The sequence below is a fragment of the Choloepus didactylus genome, assembly GCF_015220235.1.
Source record: "Choloepus didactylus isolate mChoDid1 chromosome 25 unlocalized genomic scaffold, mChoDid1.pri SUPER_25_unloc2, whole genome shotgun sequence".
NCBI classification, from domain to species: domain Eukaryota; kingdom Metazoa; phylum Chordata; class Mammalia; order Pilosa; family Megalonychidae; genus Choloepus; species Choloepus didactylus.
The window spans coordinates 5,810,636-5,832,022 of NW_023637607.1; the positions used below are offsets into that span (position 1 = coordinate 5,810,636).

General features: G+C 39.9%; 1 protein-coding gene across 1 annotated transcript in view; it reads right to left on the minus strand.

Moving 5' to 3' along the window:
* The window catches only part of LOC119525555 (vomeronasal type-2 receptor 116-like), a 49,997-nt gene that overhangs the window by 14,277 nt on the left and 14,333 nt on the right, over positions 1–21,387 (minus strand). The window contains 1 exon segment of the mRNA XM_037824327.1: positions 208–499. Within this exon segment, the coding sequence (XP_037680255.1) occupies positions 208–499 (292 nt within the window).

The window sequence follows — 21,387 nt, forward strand, 5'->3', positions numbered from 1 at the left end:
CCAGGAAACTCCTTTGTCTCCTTAACCCTGACACTTCTTTCTATTCCAAAAGTGAACATTTGTACATCCTACTAACTTTCTGTACAAAGGCTGTACCCTTTGAGAGATGCATAAACACAATTACCTCACTTCATCTTTTTAAAAGACACCTGAAAATGGCACCAAAGAGACATGATTTCATATCCCCTCTCCTCCAATGAGGCTCACCTGTGGTACTTTGTATAGTTACAGCAATGTCCCAATCTGGACAGACATTTCATATGATGTTCCTGTAAGGACTGCTACAGATTTTCTCTTTGGTCTACAAGTGTAATTAGGGATGTTCTTGCCCAGCCCTGATTGCCAATTGATGGTACTCTCCAATGTCTTCTGTTCACTATGTAGGACATTGTAGAGCTCATATCCCAGAGAAATGTTGGGTAAAAGATGGGGGTTCCTGTTGATCTCGTCAATGGCAAAAACCAAGGCCAGAACATACTGGTAGTTCTTGGTCAGAAACCTGCATAGAGGGCACAGGGATATTTAGGCAAAAGACTTAAACCATAATTATTTTCCAATCAAATGCAATGATCAAATTAAGGATGAAAGCAGAGTCAACTCTTTCCATCTATATTAAGAGTTGGCTTCCCTGAGGCCTTAGAATTTTAGCTAATGCAAGTAATATAACTTAGTATCTGTAAGGCCCTGTATGAATTCTACATACATGGGTGAAGATGAAGCTATGTATAAAGGAAAGTGTCAAGAATGGAAAAGTGGACCACCATTATAGTGGGATTTGTAATTTGTTCATTGATTCAGGAGCCAAAATGCTGTTTTATATTAACATGTTATTAACTTCTTTGTAGAAAGGTAGCAATATTAACACAAAGTTGAAGATAGAGTTATTCCAACAGAAGGGCATATCTCCTTAACAGTTCAGTTCAACAGCAAAGGCAGAATTTGATATGGCATGCAGAGGCCTAACATCTGTGGGGTGAGAAGTTTCCACCAGAAGAATGACAATCAAATAGCCTAAGCCTCTACCCCATCAAACTTGTGGATCAGCCATTATCAAAATTCAAACTTGGGGAATCACAAAGCCCCAGTGAATGAGGACTAATGCAAGGCAGGGACATTTGGAGAAGCAAAAACATTATGAAGGAGGTTATCCTATATTTCAAAGTACTGGAAACACTTTACAAATCTAAGGGGAAGAGCATAGTAAAGTCTAAGTCTATTATCCATTTCTGAATCTGAAATTATAACAATTACATTGAAAATTAGTCAACATCTTCAGCAGTCTTTCCTCCAAATGACCCTTATTCTTTTTATCTTTCCTGTAGATCTGTGCACAGTTCCACTTTCTTTATGAAAAGAAATCACCTCCCATGCTGAGTTCTTTGTGTATAACCTGGTCATTCCCTGGAACTTCAGGTACCTGTGTGACACCTGAGACTCAGAGGTAGAGTTCTGCATTTATGAAAGTCAGCATTACCCCACACAGCAACTGTTAAAAAGCTGAAACAGAGATCAGACTTCCATTAAAGATATGAATGAAGCTGATTTGGTTAGGACTTAGGCAAATCAGACTAAATGGTAAAAGGATATATTGACTGTGTTTTTTTATTCTTTACTTTTTTGTTTTGTTTTTGAATGTGTTTTAAAACTTCAACTTCTGTGTGAGACCAAAGGAAGAGATGTTTATTTGGTGCAAAGTTTATATTTTCTGTAGTACAGAATCCAATTTAAATTGTATGGTCAGTTTATTTGAACACCATAATTAACATGGAAACTTGAATAGGGAGTGAGATCTTATTGGTTTGTGTAGGTTAGTGTGATGCCCCAATATATCCCAGAGGTATTTGCACAGAGAATAAAAAAGTATTTTCAAAGCCCCCTTGAGGAGCTGGGAAAATTTGTGGAAATACTAAACTTTCCCACCTGGGTAATTCCTGACATTCTCACAAGCATTGGGGACTACCAATTTTATAGGACAAACCTTCAATCTTGGGCTTGCCCTTATGACACTTATTCCTGGAAAGGAGAAGCTAACCCTACTTATAATTATGCCTAAAAGGAGGTGGGGTAAGATGGTGGATTGGTGAGCTGTATGTTTTAGTTACTCCTCCAGGAAAGTAGGTAGAAAGCCAGGAACTATGTGGACTGGACACCACAGAGCAATTTGACTTTGGGCATACTTCATACAACACTCATGAACACACTGAACTGCTGAGATCAGTGAAGTCCGTAAGTCTTTGTGGCCAGGGGACATGCCCCTCCCTGCCAGGCTCAGTCCCGTGGGAGGAGGGGCCATCAGCACTGGGAAGGAGAATGGAGAACTGCAGTGGCAGCTCTTACCGGAAACTCATTCTACTGATCCAAACTCCAACCATAGATAGACTGAGACAAGACACCAGAGAATCTGAGAGCAGCCAGCCCAGCGGAGAGGAGACAGGCATAGCAAAAAACAGCAAGAAAAACTCCAAAATAAAAGTGGAGGATTTTTGGAGTTCTGGTGAACATAGAAAGGGGAAGGGCAGAGCTCAGGCATTGAGGCTCATATGCAAATCCCGAAGAAAAACTGATCTCTTTGCCCACTGGATCTTTCCTTAATAGCCCTAATTTCTTAGTCTCTTAGCATTTCAATAATGCATTAGATCTGCGAGGAGGGCTTTTTTTAATCTTTTCTTTCTGCTTCTAAAACAATTACTCTAAGAAGCCCAATACCGAAAGCCTCAAAGACTTGCAATTTGGGCAGGTCAAGAAAAGAGCAGAACTAAGAGAGCTCTGAGACAAAAGACAATAATCCAGTGGCTGAGAAAATGCACTAAACACCACAACTTCCCAAGAAAAGGGGGGTGTCCTCTCACAGCCATCATCCTGGTGGACAGGAAACACTCCTGCCTGTTGCCAGCCCCATAGCCCAGAGCTGCCCCAGACAACCCAGTGTGATGGAAGTGCTTCAAATAACGCACACACACCACAAAACTGGGACATTAGCCTTCCTTGCACCCTCAGATGGTTGTCCCAGAGTTGGGAAGGTGGAGCAGTGTGAATTAACAAAGCCCCATTCAGCCATAATTTCAGCAGACTGGGAGACTCCCTACCCAGCCCAGCAGCCCAGAACTGCCTTGGGGGGATGGCACTCACCTGTGACATAGCACAGTCATCCCTCAACAGAGGACCAGGGGGTGCACAGCCTTTAAGAGGGACACACTCACAGGTCTCAGGAGCCATACAGCAATACCAAGGACTTGTGGGTCAGTGGCAGAGACAAACTGTGGCAGGACTGAAATGAAGGATTAGACTATTACAGCAGCTTTAAAACTTCAGGAACACCAGGGAGATTTGATGGTTAGAGCTGCCTCCCCTCCCTGACCACTCAGACACATGCCCCTTATACAGGGCAGGCAACACCAAATACACACGCAAGCTTGGTACACCAATTGGACCCCACAAGACTCACTCCCCCACTCACCACAAAGGCAAAGCAGGGGAGAACTGGCTTGTGGAGAACAGGTGGCTCATGGATGTCACCTGCTGGTTAGTTAGAGAAAGTGTACTCCATGAAGCTGTAGATCTGATAAATTAGAGATAAGGATTTCAATTGGTCTACAAATCCTAAAAGAACCCTATCAAGTTAAGCAAATGCCAAGAGGCCAAAAATAACAGAAAATTACAAAGCATATGAAAAAACCAGACGATATGGATAACCAAAGCCCAAGCACCCAAATCAAAATATCAGAAGAGACACAGCACCTAGAGCAACTAATCAAAGAACTAAAGATGAACAATGAGAACATAGTACAGGATACAAAGCATACCAAGAAGTCCTTAGAAGAGCATAAAGAAGACATTGCAAGACTAAATAAAAAAATAGATGATCTTATGGAAATTAAAGAAACTGTTGACCAAATTAAAAAGCTTCTGGATACTCATAGGACAAGACTAGAGGAAGTTGAACAATGTATCAGTGACCTGGAAGATGACAGAAAGGAAAATGAAAGCACACAAGAAAGAATGGGGAGAAAAATCAAAAAAATTGAAATGGACCTCAGGGATATGATAGAGAATATAAAATGTCTGAATATAAGACTCATTGGTGTTCCAGAAGGGGAAGAAAAGGGTAAAGGTCTAGGAAGAGTATTCAAAGAAATTGTTGGAGAAAACTTCCCAAATCTTCTAAACAACATAAATACACTAATCATAAATGCCCAGTGAACTCCAAATAGAATAAATCCAAAGAAACCCACTCCGAGACATATTCTGATCACACTGTCAAATACGTAAGAGAAGGAGCAAGTTCTGAAAGCAGCAAGAGAAAAGTAATTCACCACATACAAAGGAAACAGCATAAGACTAAATAGTGACTACTCAGCAGCCACCATGGAGGTGAGAAGGCAGTGGCATGATACATTTAAAATTCTGAGTGAGAAAAATTTCCAACCAAGAATACTTTATCCAGCAAAGCTCTCCTTCAAATTTGAGGGAGAGCTTAAATTTTTCACAGACAAACAAATGCTGAGAGAATTTGCTAACAAGAGACCTGCCCTACTGGGGATACTAAAGGGAGTGCTACAGACAGTGAAACAAAGAAAGAAGAGAGAGACTTGGAGAAAGGTTCAGTACTAAAGAGATTTGGTATGGGTACATTAAAGGATATTAATAGAGAGAGGGGAAAATATATATGACAAACATAAACCAAAGGATAAGATGGCTGATTCAAGAAATGCCTTCATGGTTATAACATTGAATGTAAATGGATTAAACTCCCCAATTAAAAGATATAGATTCACAGAATGGGTTAAAAACAATGAACCATCAATATGTTGCATACAAGAGACTCATCTTAGACACAGGGACACAAATCAATTGAAAGTGAAAGGATGGAAAAAATATTTCATTCAAGCTATAGCCAAAAGAAAGCAGGGGTAGTGTGCCGGTTTGAATGTATTGTGTCCCCCAAATGCCATTATCTTTGTGGTCTTGTGGGACAGACGTTTTGGTGCTGGTTAGATTTGCTTGGAATGTGCCCCACCCAGCTGTGGGTGGTGACTTTGGTGGGATACTCCCATGGAGGCGTGACCCCACCCATTCAGGGTGGGCCTTGATCAGTGGAGCCATATAAAACATGCTGACTCAAAGAGACTGAACGGAGTGCAGCTGTGAGTGATGTTTTGAAGAAGAGCAAGCTTGCTAGAGAGGAATGTCCTGGGAGAAAGCCATTTTGAAACCAGAAGTTTGGAGCAGACACCAACAACGTGCCTTCCCAGCTAACAGAGGTTTTCCGGACACCATTTGCCATCCTCCAGTGAAGGTACTTGATTACTGATGTGTTACCTTGGACACTTTATGGCCTTAAGACTGTAACTGTATAGCCAAATAAACCCCCTTTTTATAAAAGCCAATCCATCTCTGGTGTTTTGCATTCCTCACAGCATTAGCAAACTAGAACAGATTTTGGTACCAGAGAAGTGGGGTGCTTTTGCTGCTGACTTTGCAAATACCAAACATGTTGGAACGGCTTTTTAAGTGGATAAGGGGAAGTTTCTGGAAGAATTGTGAGGAGCTTGATAGAAAAGGCCAAAACTGCTTTAAAGAGACTGTTTATGGAAATATGGACTCTAAAGATACTTCTGATGAGGACTTAAGCAGAAATGATGAATGTGTTGTTGCAAACTGGAAGAAAGGTGATCCTTGTTTTAAAGTGGCAGAGAATTTGGCAAAATTGAGTCCTGGTGTCAGATGGAAGGAAGAATCTGGAAGCAACAACCTGGAATACTTAGCTGAGGAGATCTCCAGACTACATGTGGAGGATGTATCCTGGCTTCTCCTTGCAGTTTATAGTAAAATGCAAGCAGAGAGAGATAAACTTAGAACTGAACTCTTGGGTTCAAAGAAACCAGAAGCTGATGGCTTGGAAAATTACAAGCTTCCAGGGGGTGGAATTCCAGAAACTACAGCCCAACGTGAGGATGTAACCAAACATGGAACCCAGCCACCATTTCAGTACAAGCCAAGATTGGAGATGGAATTATCCAGAAAGGATTTGTGGAAAGTCCTATTGTCTGATGGCTTTGACCCCTGCATGCTTCATGCAAAGCCAACAGAACTTTTGCGAGACCTTTATAGACAGAGCCATTGCCAGTCTGGACTGGAGGAGACAGACAAGGAACAAATTGCAGGAAAAATTTCTTCAAAGACAGGGCCATGGAGGTTGAGGTTTGGAGTCAAGAGGCCTTGGGCTGGGAGAGTGGAGCAGCCCACACGCATGGAAAGGGTGAGTTTGCCCCGGAGGTCGAGGGTGGGCATTCCACCTCGATGCTCTGGAAGAGTTTTGCCACCCGAGGTCCCAAAGAGGGTGGAGCACATTCCCAGGGAATTGGGGAGAGCCTGGCTGCCACCACACTGTTCTGAAGGGGTTGAGCGTGTGCCCCGGAGATGGAAGGGAATCCGGGAGCTGCCCCGAGGTTTGAGGAGGGTGGGGCCGAGAAGGTGGTCTCCCCAATGTGTGGAAATGTTGGAGCACTCACCTAAGCATTTGGAGAGGAAAGGGCTGCCGAAAAGGCCCTTAGGAAGGGTTAGGCTCCCGCTGTCTCAAGCCCCAAGGATGCAACATTGTTCTGTTAATGACTCTCAGACTTTGAAATCTAATGGAGTTTGTCCTGCAGGTTTTAGGAACTGTTTTGGTCCTGTTAACCCTGTTTCCCTTACTGTTTCTCCTTATGGCAATGGGAATGTTTATCCTATGAATGTCCCTCCTTTGTATATTGGAAGCATATAACTTGTTCTAAGTCCACAGATCCACAGCTAAAGGAGAATTATGCCTTAGGACTGACCACACCTATATTTGATTTTGATGGGATTTTGTACTTAACTTTTGTTACTGAAATGGTTTAAGTTTTTGTGATATTGTGATGAAATGAATGTATTTTGTATTTGGAAAGATAATGTCATTTTGGGGTCCAGGGGGTGGAATGTGCCGGTTTGAATGTATTGTGTCCCCCAAATGCCATTATCTTTGTGGTCTTGTGGGACAGACGTTTTGGTGCTGGTTAGATTTGCTTGGAATGTGCCCCACCCAGCTGTGGGTGGTGACTTTGGTGGGATACTCCCATGGAGGCGTGACCCCACCCATTCAGGGTGGGCCTTGATCAGTGGAGCCATATAAAACATGCTGACTCAAAGAGACTGAACGGAGTGCAGCTGTGAGTGATGTTTTGAAGAAGAGCAAGCTTGCTAGAGAGGAATGTCCTGGGAGAAAGCCATTTTGAAACCAGAAGTTTGGAGCAGACACCAACAACGTGCCTTCCCAGCTAACAGAGGTTTTCCGGACACCATTTGCCATCCTCCAGTGAAGGTACTTGATTACTGATGTGTTACCTTGGACACTTTATGGCCTTAAGACTGTAACTGTATAGCCAAATAAACCCCCTTTTTATAAAAGCCAATCCATCTCTGGTGTTTTGCATTCCTCACAGCATTAGCAAACTAGAACAGGTAGCAATATTAATCTCAGATAAAATAGACTTTAAATGCAGGGATGTTTTGAGAGGCAAAGAAGGCCACTACATAGTAATAAAAGGCGCAATTCAACAAGAAGAAACAACAATCATAAATGTTTATGCACCCAATCAAGGTGCCACAAAATACATGAGAGAAACACTGGCAAAATTAAGGAAGCAATTGATGTTCCCAAAATAATTGTGGGAGACTTCAACACATCACTCTCTCTTATAGCTAGATCAACCAGACAGAAGACCAATAAGGAAACTGAAAACCTAAACCATCTGATAAATGAATTAGATTTAACAGACATATATAGAACATGACATCCCGAATCACCAGGATACACATACTTCTCTAGTGCTCACGGAACTTTCTGCAGAATAGATCACATGCTGGGACATAAAACAAGGCTCAATAAATTCAAAAAGATTGAAATTATTCAAAGCACATTCTCTGACCACAATGGAATACAATTAGAAGTCAATAACCCTAAGAGACTTAGAAAATTCACAAATACCTGGAGGTTAAACAACACACTCCTAAACAATCAGTGGGTTAAAGAAGAAATAGCAAGAGAAATTGCTAAATATATAGAGATGAATGAAAATGAGAACACAGCACACCAAAACCTATGGGATGCAGCAAAAGCAGTACTGAGGGGGAAATTTATAGCACTAAATGCATATATTAAAAAGGAAGAAAGAGCCCAAATCAAAGAACTAATGGATCAACTGAAGAAGCTAGAAAATGAACAGCAAACCAATCCCAAAGCAAGTAGATGTAAAGAAATAACAAGGATTAAAGCAGAAATAAATGGCATAGAGAACAACAACAAAAAAAAAACAAAACAATCGAGAGGATAAATAACAACAAAAGTTGGTTCTTTAGGAAGATCAACAAGATTGACAAGCCCCTTGCTAGACCAACAAAATCAAAAAGGGAGAAGACCCATATAACAAAATAATGAATGAAAAGGTGACATAGCTGCAGATCCCAAAGAAATTAAAAACAAATTATAAGAGGATACTATGAACAGGTGTATGGCAACAAACTGGATAATGTAGAGGAAATGGACAATTTCCTGGAAACATATGAACAACCTAGACTGACCAGAGAAGAAATAGAAGACCTCAACCAACCCATCACAAGCAAAGAGATCCAATCAGTCATCAAAAAGCTTCCCACAAATAAATGCCCAGGGCCAGATGGCTTCACAGGGGAATTCTACAAAACTTTACAGAAAGAACTGACACCAATCTTACTTAAACTCTTTCAAAACGTTGAAGAAAATGGAACACTATCTAACTCATTTTATGAAGATAACATCAATCTAATACCAAAACCAGGCAAAGATGCTACAAAAAAGGAAAACTACCAGCCAATCTCCCTAATGAAAATAGATGCAAAAATCCTCAACAAAATACTTGCAAATCAACTCCAAAGACACATTAAAAAATCATGCACCATGACCAAGTGGGGTTCATTCCAGGCATGCAAGGATGGTTCAACATAAGAAAATCAATCAATGTATTACAACGCATTAACAATTTGAATGGGAAAAATCAAATAATCATCTCAATAGATGCTGAAAAAGCATTTGACAAAATCCAACATCCATTTTTGATAAAAACATTTCAAAAGTTAGGAATTGAAGGAAACTTCCTCAATATGATAAAGAACATATATGAAAAACCCACAGCCAGCATAGTACTCAATGTTGAGAGACTGAAAGCCTTCCCTCTAAGTTCAGGAACAAGACTAGGATGCCTGCTATCAGCACTGTTATTCAACATTGTGCTGGAAGTGCTAGCCAGGACAATCCAGCAAGACCAAGAAATAAAAGGCATCCAAATTGGAAAAGAAGAAGTAAAACTGTCATTGTTTGCAGACGATACGATTTTATGAGTTTGGGTAGAATTGACATCTTAATGACATTTAGCCTTCCTATCCATGAACATGGAATATTTTTCCATCTTTTAAGGTCTCCTTCTATTTCTTTTAGTAGAGTTATGTAGTTTTCTTTGTATAGGTCTTTTACATCTTTGCTTAAGTTTATTCCTAGGTACTTGATTTTTTTAGTTGCTATTGAAAATGGTATCTTTTTCTTGAGTGTCTCTTCAGTTTGTTCATTTCTAGCATATAGAAACATTACTGACTTATGTGCATTAATCTTGTATCCTGCTACTTTGCTAAATTTATTAGCTCTAGTAGCTGTATCATCGATTTCTCAGGGTTTTCCAGATATAAGATCATATCATCTGCAAACAATGACAGTTTTACTTCTTCTTTTCCAATTTGGATGCCTTTTATTTCTTTGTCTTGCCGGATTGTCCTGGCTAGCACTTCCAGCACAATGTTGAATAACAGTGGTGACAGTGGGCATACTTGTCTCAGTCCTAATGTTAGAGGGAAGGCTTTCAGTTTCTCACCATTGAGTACTATGCTGGCTGTGGGTTTTTCATATATGCTCTTTATCATATTGAGGAAGTTTCCTTCAATTCCTACCTTTTGAAGTGTTTTTATCAAAAAGGATGTTGGATTTTGTCAAATGCTTGTTCAGCATCTATTGAGATGATCGTTTGATTTTTCCGTTTTGATTTGTTAATGTGTTGTAATACATTGATTTATTTTCTTATGTTGAACCATCCTTGCATGCCTGGAATGAACCCCTCTTGGTCATGGTGTATGATTTTTTTAATGTGTCTTTGGATTCAATTTGCAAGTATTTTGTTGAGGATTTTTGCATCTATATTCATTAGGGAGATTGGCCAGTAGTTTTCCTTTCTTGTAGCATCTTTGCCTAGTTTTGGTATTAGGTTGATGTTAGCTTCATACAATGAGTTAGGTAGTGTTCCATTTTCTTCAATGTTTTGAAAGAGTTTAAGTAAGATTGGTGTCTATTCTTTTTTGAAGGTTTGGTAGAATTCCCCTGTGAAGCCATCTGGCCATGGGCATTTATTTGTGGGAAGCTTTTTGATGACTGATTGGATCTCTTTGATTGTGATGGGTTGGTTGAGGTCTTTTGTTTCTTCTCTGGTCAGTCTAGGTTATTCATGTGTTTCCAGGAAATTGTCCATTTCCTCTACATTATCCAGTTTGCTGCCATACAGTTTTTCATAGTACCCTCTTATAATTTTTTTAAATTTCCTCGGGATCTGCAGTAATGTCAGATTTCTCATTCATTATTTTGTTTATATGGGTCTTCTCTCTTTTTGATTTTGTCAGTCTAGCTAGGGCCTTGTCAATCTTGTTGATCTTCTCAAAGAACCAACTTTTGTTGTTATTTATCCTCTCGATTGTTTTTTTTTGTTCTCTATGTGATTTATTTCTGCTTTAATCCTTTTTATTTCTTTTCTTCTACTTGGTTTAGGATTGGTTTGCTGTTCATTTTCTAGTTTCTTCAGTTGATCCATTAGTTCTTTGATTTGGGCTCTTTCTTCCTTTTTAATATATGCATTTAGTGCTATAAATTTCCCCCTCAGTACTGCTTTTGCTGCATCCCATAGGTTTTGGTGTGCTGTGTTCTCATTTTCATTCATCTCTATATATTTAGCAATTTCTCTTGCTATTTCTTCTTTAACCCACTGATTGTTTAGGAGTGTGTTGTTTAACCTCCAGGTATTTGTGAATTTTCTAAGTCTCTTAGGGTTATTGACTTCTAATTGTATTCCATTGTGGTCAGAGAATGTGCTTTGAATAATTTCAATCTTTTTGAATTTATTGAGCCTTGTTTTATGTCCCAGCATGTGATCTATTCTGGAGAAAGTCCCGTGAGCTCTAGGGAAGTACGTGTATCCTGGTGACTTGGGTTGTATTGTTCTATATATGTCTGTTAAATCCAATTCATTTATCAGATGGTTTAGGTTTTCAATTTCCTTATTTGTCTTCTGTCTTTTTGATCTATAGGAGAGAGTGATGTGTTGAAGTCTCCCACAATTATTGTGGAAACATCAATTGCTTCCTTAATTTTGCCAGTGTTTCTCTCATGTATTTTGTGGCACCTTGATTGGTTACATAAACATTTATGATTGCTATTTCTTCTTGCTGAATTGCCCCTTTTATTAGTATGTAGTGACCTTCTTTGTCTCTCAAAACACCCGTGCATTTAAAGTCTATTTTATCTGAGATTAATATTGCTACCCCTGCTTTCTTTTGGCTGTAGCTGGCATGAAATATTTTTTCCATCCTTTCACTTTCAATTTCTTTGTGTGCCTGTGTCTAAGATGAGTCTCTTGTATGCAGCATATTGATGGTTCTTTATTTGATCCACTCTGCAAATCTGTACATTTTAATTGGGGAGTTTAATCCACTTACATTCAACATTATAACCATGAAGGCATTTCTTGAATCATCCATCTTATCCTTTGGTTTACATTTGTCATATATATTTTTCCCTCTCTCTATTAATATCTTTTAATGTACCCATACCAAATCTCTTTAGTACTGAACCTTTCTCCAAGTCTCTCTCTTCTTTCTTTGTTTCACTGTCTGTAGCACTCCCTTTAGCATCTCCAGTAGGGCAGGTCTCTTGTTAGCAAATTCTCTCAGCATTTGTTTGTCTGTGAAAAATTTAAGCTCTCCCTCAAATTTGAAGGAGAGCTTTGCTGGACAAAGTATTCTTGGTTGGAAATTTTTCTCACTCAGAATTTTAAATATATTGTGTGCCACTGCCTTCTCACCTCCATGGTGGCTGCTGAGTAGTCACTACTTAGTCTTATGCTGTTTCCTTTGTATGTGGTGAATTGCTTTTGTCTTGCTGCTTTCAGAACTTGCTCCTTCTCTTACATATTTGACAGTGTGATCAGAATATGTCTCGGAGTGGGTTTATTTGGATTTATTCTATTTGGAGTTCACTGGGCATTTATGATTTGTGTATTTATGTTGTTTAGATGATTTGGGAAGTTTTCCCCAAGAATTTCTTTGAATACTCTTCCTAGACCTTTATCCTTTCTTCTCCTTCTGGAACACCAATGAGTCTTACATTTGGATGTTTTATATTATCTATCTGTCCTAGTTTGCTAATGCTGCAGAATGCAAAACACCAGAGATGGATAGGCTTTCATAAAACGGGGGTTTATTTCACTACACAGTTACAGTCTTAAGGCCACAAAGCATCCAAGGTAACACCTCAGCAATCGGGTACTTTCACCAGAGGACAGCCAGTGGTGTCCGGAAAACCTGTTAGCTAGGAAGGCAGCTGGTGTCTGCTCCAAAGCTCCAGCCTCAAAATGGCTTTCTCCCAGGATGTTCCTTTCTAGCAAGCTTGCTTCTCTTCAAAACATCACTCCCAGCTGCACTCGTTTCCTCCCCCCCGAGTCAGCTCATTTATATAGCTCCACCGATCAAGGCCCACCCCAAATGGGCGGGGCCATGCCTCCATGGGAACATCTCATCAGAATCATCTCCCACAGCTGGGTGGGGCACACTCCAAGCAAATCCAACCAGCACCAAAACCTCTGCCCCACACAAGACCACAAAGATAATGGCATTTGGGGGACACAATACACTCAAACCGGCACACTATCATATCCCTGAGGTCCATTTTGATTTTTTTCAATTTTTTCCCCATTCTTTCTTTTGTGCTTTCATTTTCCATTCTGTCATCTTCCAGGTCACTGATTCATTGTTCAACTTCCTCTAGTCTTGTACTATGAGTATCCAGAATGTTTTTAATTTGGTGAACAGTTTCTTTAATTTCCATAAGATCATCTATTTTTTTATTTAGTTTTGCAATGTCTTCTTTATGCTCTTCTAGGGTCTTCTTGATGTTGTTTATATCCTGTTCCATGCTCTTCTTGATGTCCTTTATATCCCATGCCATGGTCTCATCGTTCATCTTTAGTTCTTTAATTAGTTGCTCTAAGTACTGTATTTCTTGTGATGTTTTGATTTGGGTGCTTGGGCTTGGGTTATCCATATTGTCTGGTTTTTTCATATGCTTTAAATTTTTCTGTTGTTTTTGGCCTCTTGGCATTTGCTTAACTTGATAGGGTTCTTTTAGGATTTGTGGACGATTTGAAATTCCTATCTCTAATTTGTCAGGTCTACAGCTTTGTAGAGTACACTTTCTGTGACTAATCAGCAGGTGGTGTCCATGAGCTACCTGTTCTCCTCAAGCCAGTTCTCCCTGCTTTGCCTCTGTGGTGAGTGGGGGAGTAAGTCTTGTGGGGTCCAGTTGGTGTACCAAGCTTGCGTGTGTAGTTGGTGTTGCCTGCCCTGTATAAGGGGCATACGTCTGGGTGGACAGGGAGGGGCGCGGCTCTAACCAAATCTCCCTGGTGATCCTGGAGTTTTAAAGCTGCTGCAATAGTCTAATCCTTCATTTCAGTCCTGCCACAGTTTGTCTCTGCCACTGACCCACAAGTCCTTGGTATTGGCGTGTGGCCCCTGAGACTTGTGAGTGTGTCCCTCTTCCAGGCCTTGCACCCCCTAGTCCTCTGTTGAGGGATGACTGTGCTATGTCACAGTGAGTGCTGCCCCCTCCCATGGTGGTTCTGGGCTGCAGGTCTGTGTAGGGAGGCTCCCAGTCTGCTGAAATGATGTCTGAATGGGGCTTGTTAATTCCCACTGCTCCATCTTCCCAAGTCTGGGACAACCTGCTGAGGGTGCAAGGAAGGGTAATGTCCACACTCAATTTTGTGGTGTATGCATGTTATTGTAAGCACTTCCGTCACCCTTGGTTGTCTGGGGCAGCTCTAGGCTATCGGGCCAGTGATGGGCAGGAGAGTTTCGTGTCCACCAGGATGATGGCTGTGAGAGGACACCCCCCATTTCTTGGGAAGTTGTAGTGTTTAGTGAATTTTCTCAGCCACTGGATTATTGCCTTTTGTCTCAGAGCCCTCAGTTCTGCTCTTCCCTTGGCCTGCCCAAATTGTAAGTCTTTAAGGCTTTCTGTATTGGGCTTCTTAGAGTAATTGTTTTAGAAAATGAAAAAAAGATAAAAAGAAAAAAGAAAAAAAAGGGCCCTCAGGGCAGATCTAATGCATTATTGAAATGCTAAGAGACAAAGCAATTAGGGCTATTAAAGAAAGATCCAGGGGGCAGAGAGATCAGTTTTTCTTCAGGTTTTGCAAATGAGCCTGCAGGCCTGAGCTCTGTCCTTTCCCTTTCTATGTTCACCAGAACTCCAAAAAGAATCTGCTTTTATTTTTGAGTTTGTCTTGCTGTTTTTTGCTATGCCTGTCTCCTCTCTGCTGGGCTGGCTGCTCTCAGATTCTCTGGTGTCTGGTCTCAGTCTATCTATGGTTGGAGTTTGGATCAGTAGAATGAGTTTCCGATAAGAGCTGCCACTGAAGTTCTCCCTTCTCCTTCCTAGCGCTGACGGCCCCTCCTCCCACGGGACTGAGCCTGGCAGGGAGTGGCGCGGGTCCCCTGGCCACAAAAACTTACAGATTTCACTGATCTCAGCAGTTGCATGTTTTCATGAGTGTTGTATGAAGTGTGCCCAAAGTCAGATTGCTCTGCAGTGTGCAGTCCACACAGTTCCTGGCTTTCTACCTACTTCCCTGGAGGAGTAACTAAAACATACACCTCATCAATCCACCATCTTGCCCTGCCCCCCTACAGAGAATTTTATAAGAAATAGAATTCCAAATATACAGCCTGGATAGATTCATGGATGAGTTGTTTCTAAAACTGAAGGATTAGTTTTGACTCCACTGGGAAACTCCTCCAAATTATAGAAAAAGATGAAACACCATAAGCTTGACCAAGAGGATGTAGAAAATGTGAATGAAAAGCCATCATAAAGAGACTACTAGCAAATTAGATCATTGTCTACTATTGGCCCTAACATTTCTGCAAGGATAAAAAAATATGCTTATTTAATTAGGTAAAGCATTTCATAAAATTCAACATCTATTTCTAACTGAGTATACTAGTTTAGGAGAGGGGACTTCCCTCATTATGATTAAACACAAAAACAAAAACCCTCTCAAAGTGAGAACGCAGACTTTGCTTAATGCAAAGACTGAATCACAATGGGATATAGGTGAGGGTCAGACATGGTAGAAGCTTCCCTACCCAGGGGTTAATTTGCCCAGTTGGATCCTCTCCCTCTTCCAGATCTCAATGTACCAACACTGTTATCCAAATTTGTTGATGCACAGTGTCATCTCTGTCAGGTACTGTGGGATGAAAATAACTTAAAGAATCCCTGAACATGAGGTATTTCCATTAAAATCAAGATTAAAAATAAGTACTGTTGGTGCCAGAATTAATTAGTGCTTACTGGAATTGCCAGCCTCTCAGATTATGCAATAAATAAAAGCCAAAAAAAGTGGAAAGGAAGGAACAGGTCTGGTATTTTGCTGGGAATAAGACTGTCCACATGAGAAGCCCAAGAGAAAATGTGAAAAGGAATTGAAATTAATAAGGAGGTAGTCAACCAAACATACAATTGTCAATGGTTTTTCAATATGACACCAATAACTTATGAAATCTTTATGGGAATTATGCATAACAATAGACATAAAAATTGCTCTGCCTCTTGTGGCCAAGACTATAAAGCTCTATTGATGAACTTAAAAACATTAAAACCAATATTGCAAAGATGTAAATAGTCTACAAAAAGTTCTATGACAGTTAACACAGATAGTAGATTATAGGTTACCAGGGTACAGGGAAGAGGGAATTATTGCTTAGTGTTCTAGTTTGCTAATGCTGCAGAATGCAAAACACCAGAGATGGATAGGCTTTTATGAAATGGGGGTTTATTTCACTACACAGTTACAGTCTTAAGGTCACAAAGCGTCCACGGCAACACATCAGCAACTGGGCCCCTTCACCAGAGGACGGCCAGTGGTGTCCGGAAAACCTCTGCTAGCTGGGAAGGCAGCCGGCGTCTGCTCCAAAGCTCCGGCCTTAAAACGGCTTTCTCCCAGGATGCTCCTCTCTAGCAAGCTTGCTCCTCTTCAAAACATCACTCCCAGCTGCACTCCCTTTCCTCCCCCTCCCCCTGCCCCCGAGTCAGCTCATTTATATAGCTCCACCGATCAAGGCCCACCCTGAATGGGCGGGGCCATGCCTCCATGGAAACATCTCATCAATATCATCACCCACAGCTGGTTGGGGCACATTTCAAGCAAATCTAACCAGCACCAAAACATCTGCCCCCACAAGACTACAAAGAAAATGGCATTTGGGGGACACAATACTTTCAAACCGGCACACTTAGTGTGTGCAGAGTTTCTGTTTGAGGTGATGAAATGTTGGGTGGCAAAATATTATGAATGTCATTAATACCGCTCAGCTGTACACTTGAAAGTGCTTAAAATGGAAAATTTTGAGTTGTATGTATTTTAACAATAAAAGGTTAAAAGAAGTTTCAGGGAGTTTTTTTTTAAGATAGTGGTAAAACAGCTTTAGAGGTATTTTGACACATTGAAGGTTCAGGAAAATAAAGGGAGAATTTGACTTAGCAGAACAAATAATTGCTGCTATTAATTAGCCACAATATTTCAAATAGAGTGGTAATGGCACCAGAGAAGATGGGTATATCACTAGGAAAGAATAGAAACTAGAGAAATGATCTGTGTATATGTAAATGTTTCAAGCATCATAAAGACAGTATTGAAATCCAGTAGAGGAATAATGAATTGTTTAATTAGTGGTGAAGGTAAATCATTTTGTAATATTAAATCAAGGTAAACTACTTCATACCTGAGGCCAAAATTTTCCAGTTTAGAGAGAAAAACAAAGTGCAAGATTTAACACATTTATTTGTCCAATTGTATGTTGGGGAGGCATAGCAAAAATAAGAATATGAGAAAAGATTAGGTTTTACTCTACATGAAATTTCATGTTGTTTTTGCTTTTAAACATGCTTTGTGCAAATATATTTAAAAGAATCAGCAGCCTGATAAAATAAAATTTTTAATAACCAAATACCTGTTATTTTCTATAAGGAAAAAGTTTTTTAAAAATGAAAAGGCCTATAATCAAAAAGAAAACTGGCAAAGGCATAAAAGGCAAACCATCAAAAAATATATTCCTAAGATTAATTAGCACAGGAAAATATCAATCCACCTATTAATAAAATAAATGCAAATATAGCTAATGTGCGATCATTTTTATGTATCAAATTGTCCAATTATTTAAAAAACATGAATGAAATAGATACTCTGCTTCATGGAGAGTAAAAGTATCAATTAGTGTATTTCTGGAGGGTTCTTTCACAATATGCTTAAAAAGTCTGTAAAATATACATAGCCTTGCATGCAACCATTTTCTCCAAAGATTTCATTTGTGTTTTTCAGTGTAGAGAATAAAGACCTGCTCATTATACTCTTAATTATAGTAATAAAATATTAAAACCAATAAAATTACAAAAATTGGTGTTGGATTAAAATTATGTTAGCCCTAATATTATAATATTAGGTAGGCACAAGAATTGCCATGTTAGAAATTTATTTATTTGAAACATTTTTATGACATCTTGTTTTATAGGAAAACCAGGTTAAAGAGGAATGGAGTTAAAATGATCTCACCCTTGTAATATACTCATATTTGTGCACAGAAAAGTAAAGCATATGATCAAGGCTTCATTATATCTTTCAGGGCACAAGACACTTTTACCTGCATCAGCTTTTTTTTCCATAAATAAACATTAAACATTTTATTTCATGACTGAGTTGGTAAAAGGACAAATATATTAACATTATATATAAAAACATTTTCTTTGACCAAAAAATCATTTTTTCTTCTGATTTTAAAGGACATGAAAATGTTTTCTTGATCCCCTAAAATCTTGTGAGCCCTGGGCACTCTGCCTTCTGAGCCTAGTGGATAAGTCAGCCCAGATAAGAAAGCCTTATAAAATTACAAGTATGTCTATTAAGTGTCAGACAGGGTTTGTATCTACCTGTCTCAAAAGAGCAGATCTACTAAGGTGCATGTTTCCCTGAGGTGGTTTGAGTGGAGAGCAGAGGACAGGAATAAAAGCATTTAGTTTATCCTTCTATGACAGTACAACTCTTTCCCTCTACCTTACATGGTCCTTAAAGCAAACTGGAACTTGTGAGTCAAACTTGCCTTCTGCTCCAGGAGATTCAGAAAAGAATGTCTCTGAATCAACCACACTCCACTCCTGCAGCCCTGACACTGCTGAGACAACATTCAGCAGCAGCTGTCAGGATAAAGTGTGTGCATTACAGAAATTGATAACAACATTGCAAATGCATTTTGGAAAGCTATGGAAAGAAAATAAGCAGAGAAACATTGGAGGAGTATCAAAGAATGAAAAAGATAACCAGACAAACATCAGGAAATAAAAAGTTATAAAAAATAGGTACAGACTCCTTCTATAACAGGAAGAAGCCAAAAATTCCTAACCCTGCCATCCCCAGTCACAAATGTGCACTGCTACTAGCAAAATATGTGCCTTTGGCCCTTTCAAAAAAGCAGTTAGCAGTCATTCAGTGAATCCCCTCTTCTCCCACAAGCAGAAACTCAGAAACTATCAGCTGGAATCCCCTGATATTTTACTCCATCAACTTATTAATTAGACCACCAGATACAGAATTGGCATTAGAGAAATCTAAAAACAGAGGTAGTTTAAAAGTCCAAGTGAATCAGAATCAAATTGGAGTGGGAAATATCTCACAGATTATCCATTTCCTACTCCTGGCCTGGCTTGCAGCTGAACCAGGCATGGAGAATCCCTGGCTGACTATGATATAGAGATATTTCAAAGAGTAACCAGATGTCTACAGTAGAAAATCTGGCCATGCAAGTGGGATTCTCAATACCAGTGGAATCTTTGTAGGAATATTAGTAATTATATACTTGAGGAAAGAGGGATTAGCAGTCCCTTGATTTGGGGGAAGATATATTTTTCTGTAATCTCTTAGCACAATCCTAGCACCAGTGAATTGTCTTTCTAAGGGATATCACTAGATCCACTGATTGTGGCATCTTAGGCAAGAGGAGAGGCAAGGACAGTGGAGTTTTGTGGAGAAGGTTGTTTCTTTTAGATTTCAGCACTGGAAAAGAGAAAGTCTTGGGAACTGAAAGGAAGAAAAATGTAATACTCTTATTCCCCTTTGAAAGAAAAAAATCCAGTGGGAGGAGAAAAAATAAATTATGGGCATTATGGGATGAGTGTGGTGCACATGGGAAGGGGAGGGCAAGTGATACGGAGTATGTTGATCAAGCCATCTTCAAATTGCCTAGGCAGCATTCATAATATTAAGGCAGAAAATAAAATGAAAAAGGCATTTACTGTTGGATATAGACTTCCTTGATTGGATTAGTGATCCTGTTGTCTATTATAACTGTTTAAAGGGGAAAAATCCATCAATAACCAGATCTCCATCCTTAAATACACTGGGTTTCATTCTGAAGAAGCAGCTAGGATAATCTAAATTACCTACAGAGAGAGGAAGCTGCAAGAGCAGGAAAATAAAAATCAATTGAAGCATCTCACAGGTAGCTCCACAAATTTCAGCAAAGCCTTAATTGTGTGCAAGGCATGGGGCAGGCAGAGCTGAAATGGAACCTGCAGCCTCAAGCAGATATATACATCGATATATGTGTCTATGATATTGTTGTGAACTAGAGAAGCAGCCCTGATGGCTCTAATGACCTCTTTTTTTCCCCATCTCCTCTCAGACAATAGGGGAATTTGGAAAACTTTCTGCCCTGGGGCTTTGCATCTGAGGTCCTAAGCCCAGGTGAAAAACAAAAGTTGAAAAATAAGTTTGAAGACCGTCCTCCTCACCCTAGGTGCTATGATTTCATCCAAGTCTATGGATAGCAAGTCTCCAGGGACCACTCCTCTCCAGGCAGATTCAATGAACTGGCATTTATTGCATCAGCCATTCTGTGTCAAGAAGGGCTCATGCCAGTCAGAGTTTACCAAAGAACATCCTGGCATCATGCCCTCCACTACTGAACATAGAGAGGGGCAGCCTTACACACCTAGGTCCTAGGATATACACACAATATGCCCTGTATGGCAGATGTAGGTCTGAATACTATTCTTGTTATCAGAAACATCCACAAGCCATTGTGTCACTGTCTGGGTAAGCAACAATCACATTAAATTGAAAAACTACAAATCAGTAGTTTAAGGTCAAAGCAGAAATAAAGGTTCATTTTGAATTCCTAAAATTTGCCACCCTTCTCTACTCCTGAGTCCTTGTAAAGCATGCTAAAACCATAGATCAGCAAATTGTGCTGATCCATTTCTACACCTACAGACTGATTTCCTCTAGTGCTTGTGCTTTTATGGGAGCATGGGGTTATGTGGACAATGGTCTTCTTTTCTCACTGTAAGGCAGACAACAGTAGTGGAAAGCAACCTATATACTCTCCACCACCCATAACATCTATGATATGGGAAATAGCAACAGATTTCTATGGCTCTGGAGTAAAAAATAAAGGGCTATGACAACTAACTTGCAGTGAATGGAAAGATGTGTCCGTCATGCAATGCACACACACAAGTTAGTCAATGGTCAAGGCAATGAATTTATATTTTGGGAATAAGACAGAAATTTATGGCTTCCCACAATTGAGCTTATGTCCTCTGGTTAGGGGCAGTCAGTGTTCCCTGAGGCTAAGGGTGGAAGAGCTCATGTAACAGAAGAAACAACCAGACAGCATAAGTTGACAACACAGTCTTCATTCTCTCCCAGGTAGCATGAAGATCCTACACACTAGAGCACACTGTGCTCTAGTGTGGTTTTATTTCAGTCATAGGTACTGCTGAAGTTATTTCAGTATTTGAGGACATAGAAACAATAGTACTTGGGGATGAATATTACATTGAAGATTAGGGGGATGTTTTTGAAACAAGGGTTTCAAATTGGAGCAAGATTTCAAAAGGGAACTAGAATCAGTTCTAGGTGGACCTTCCACAGTGGCATTTCAAGGGACAATGTCTCCTTATCTAATTCC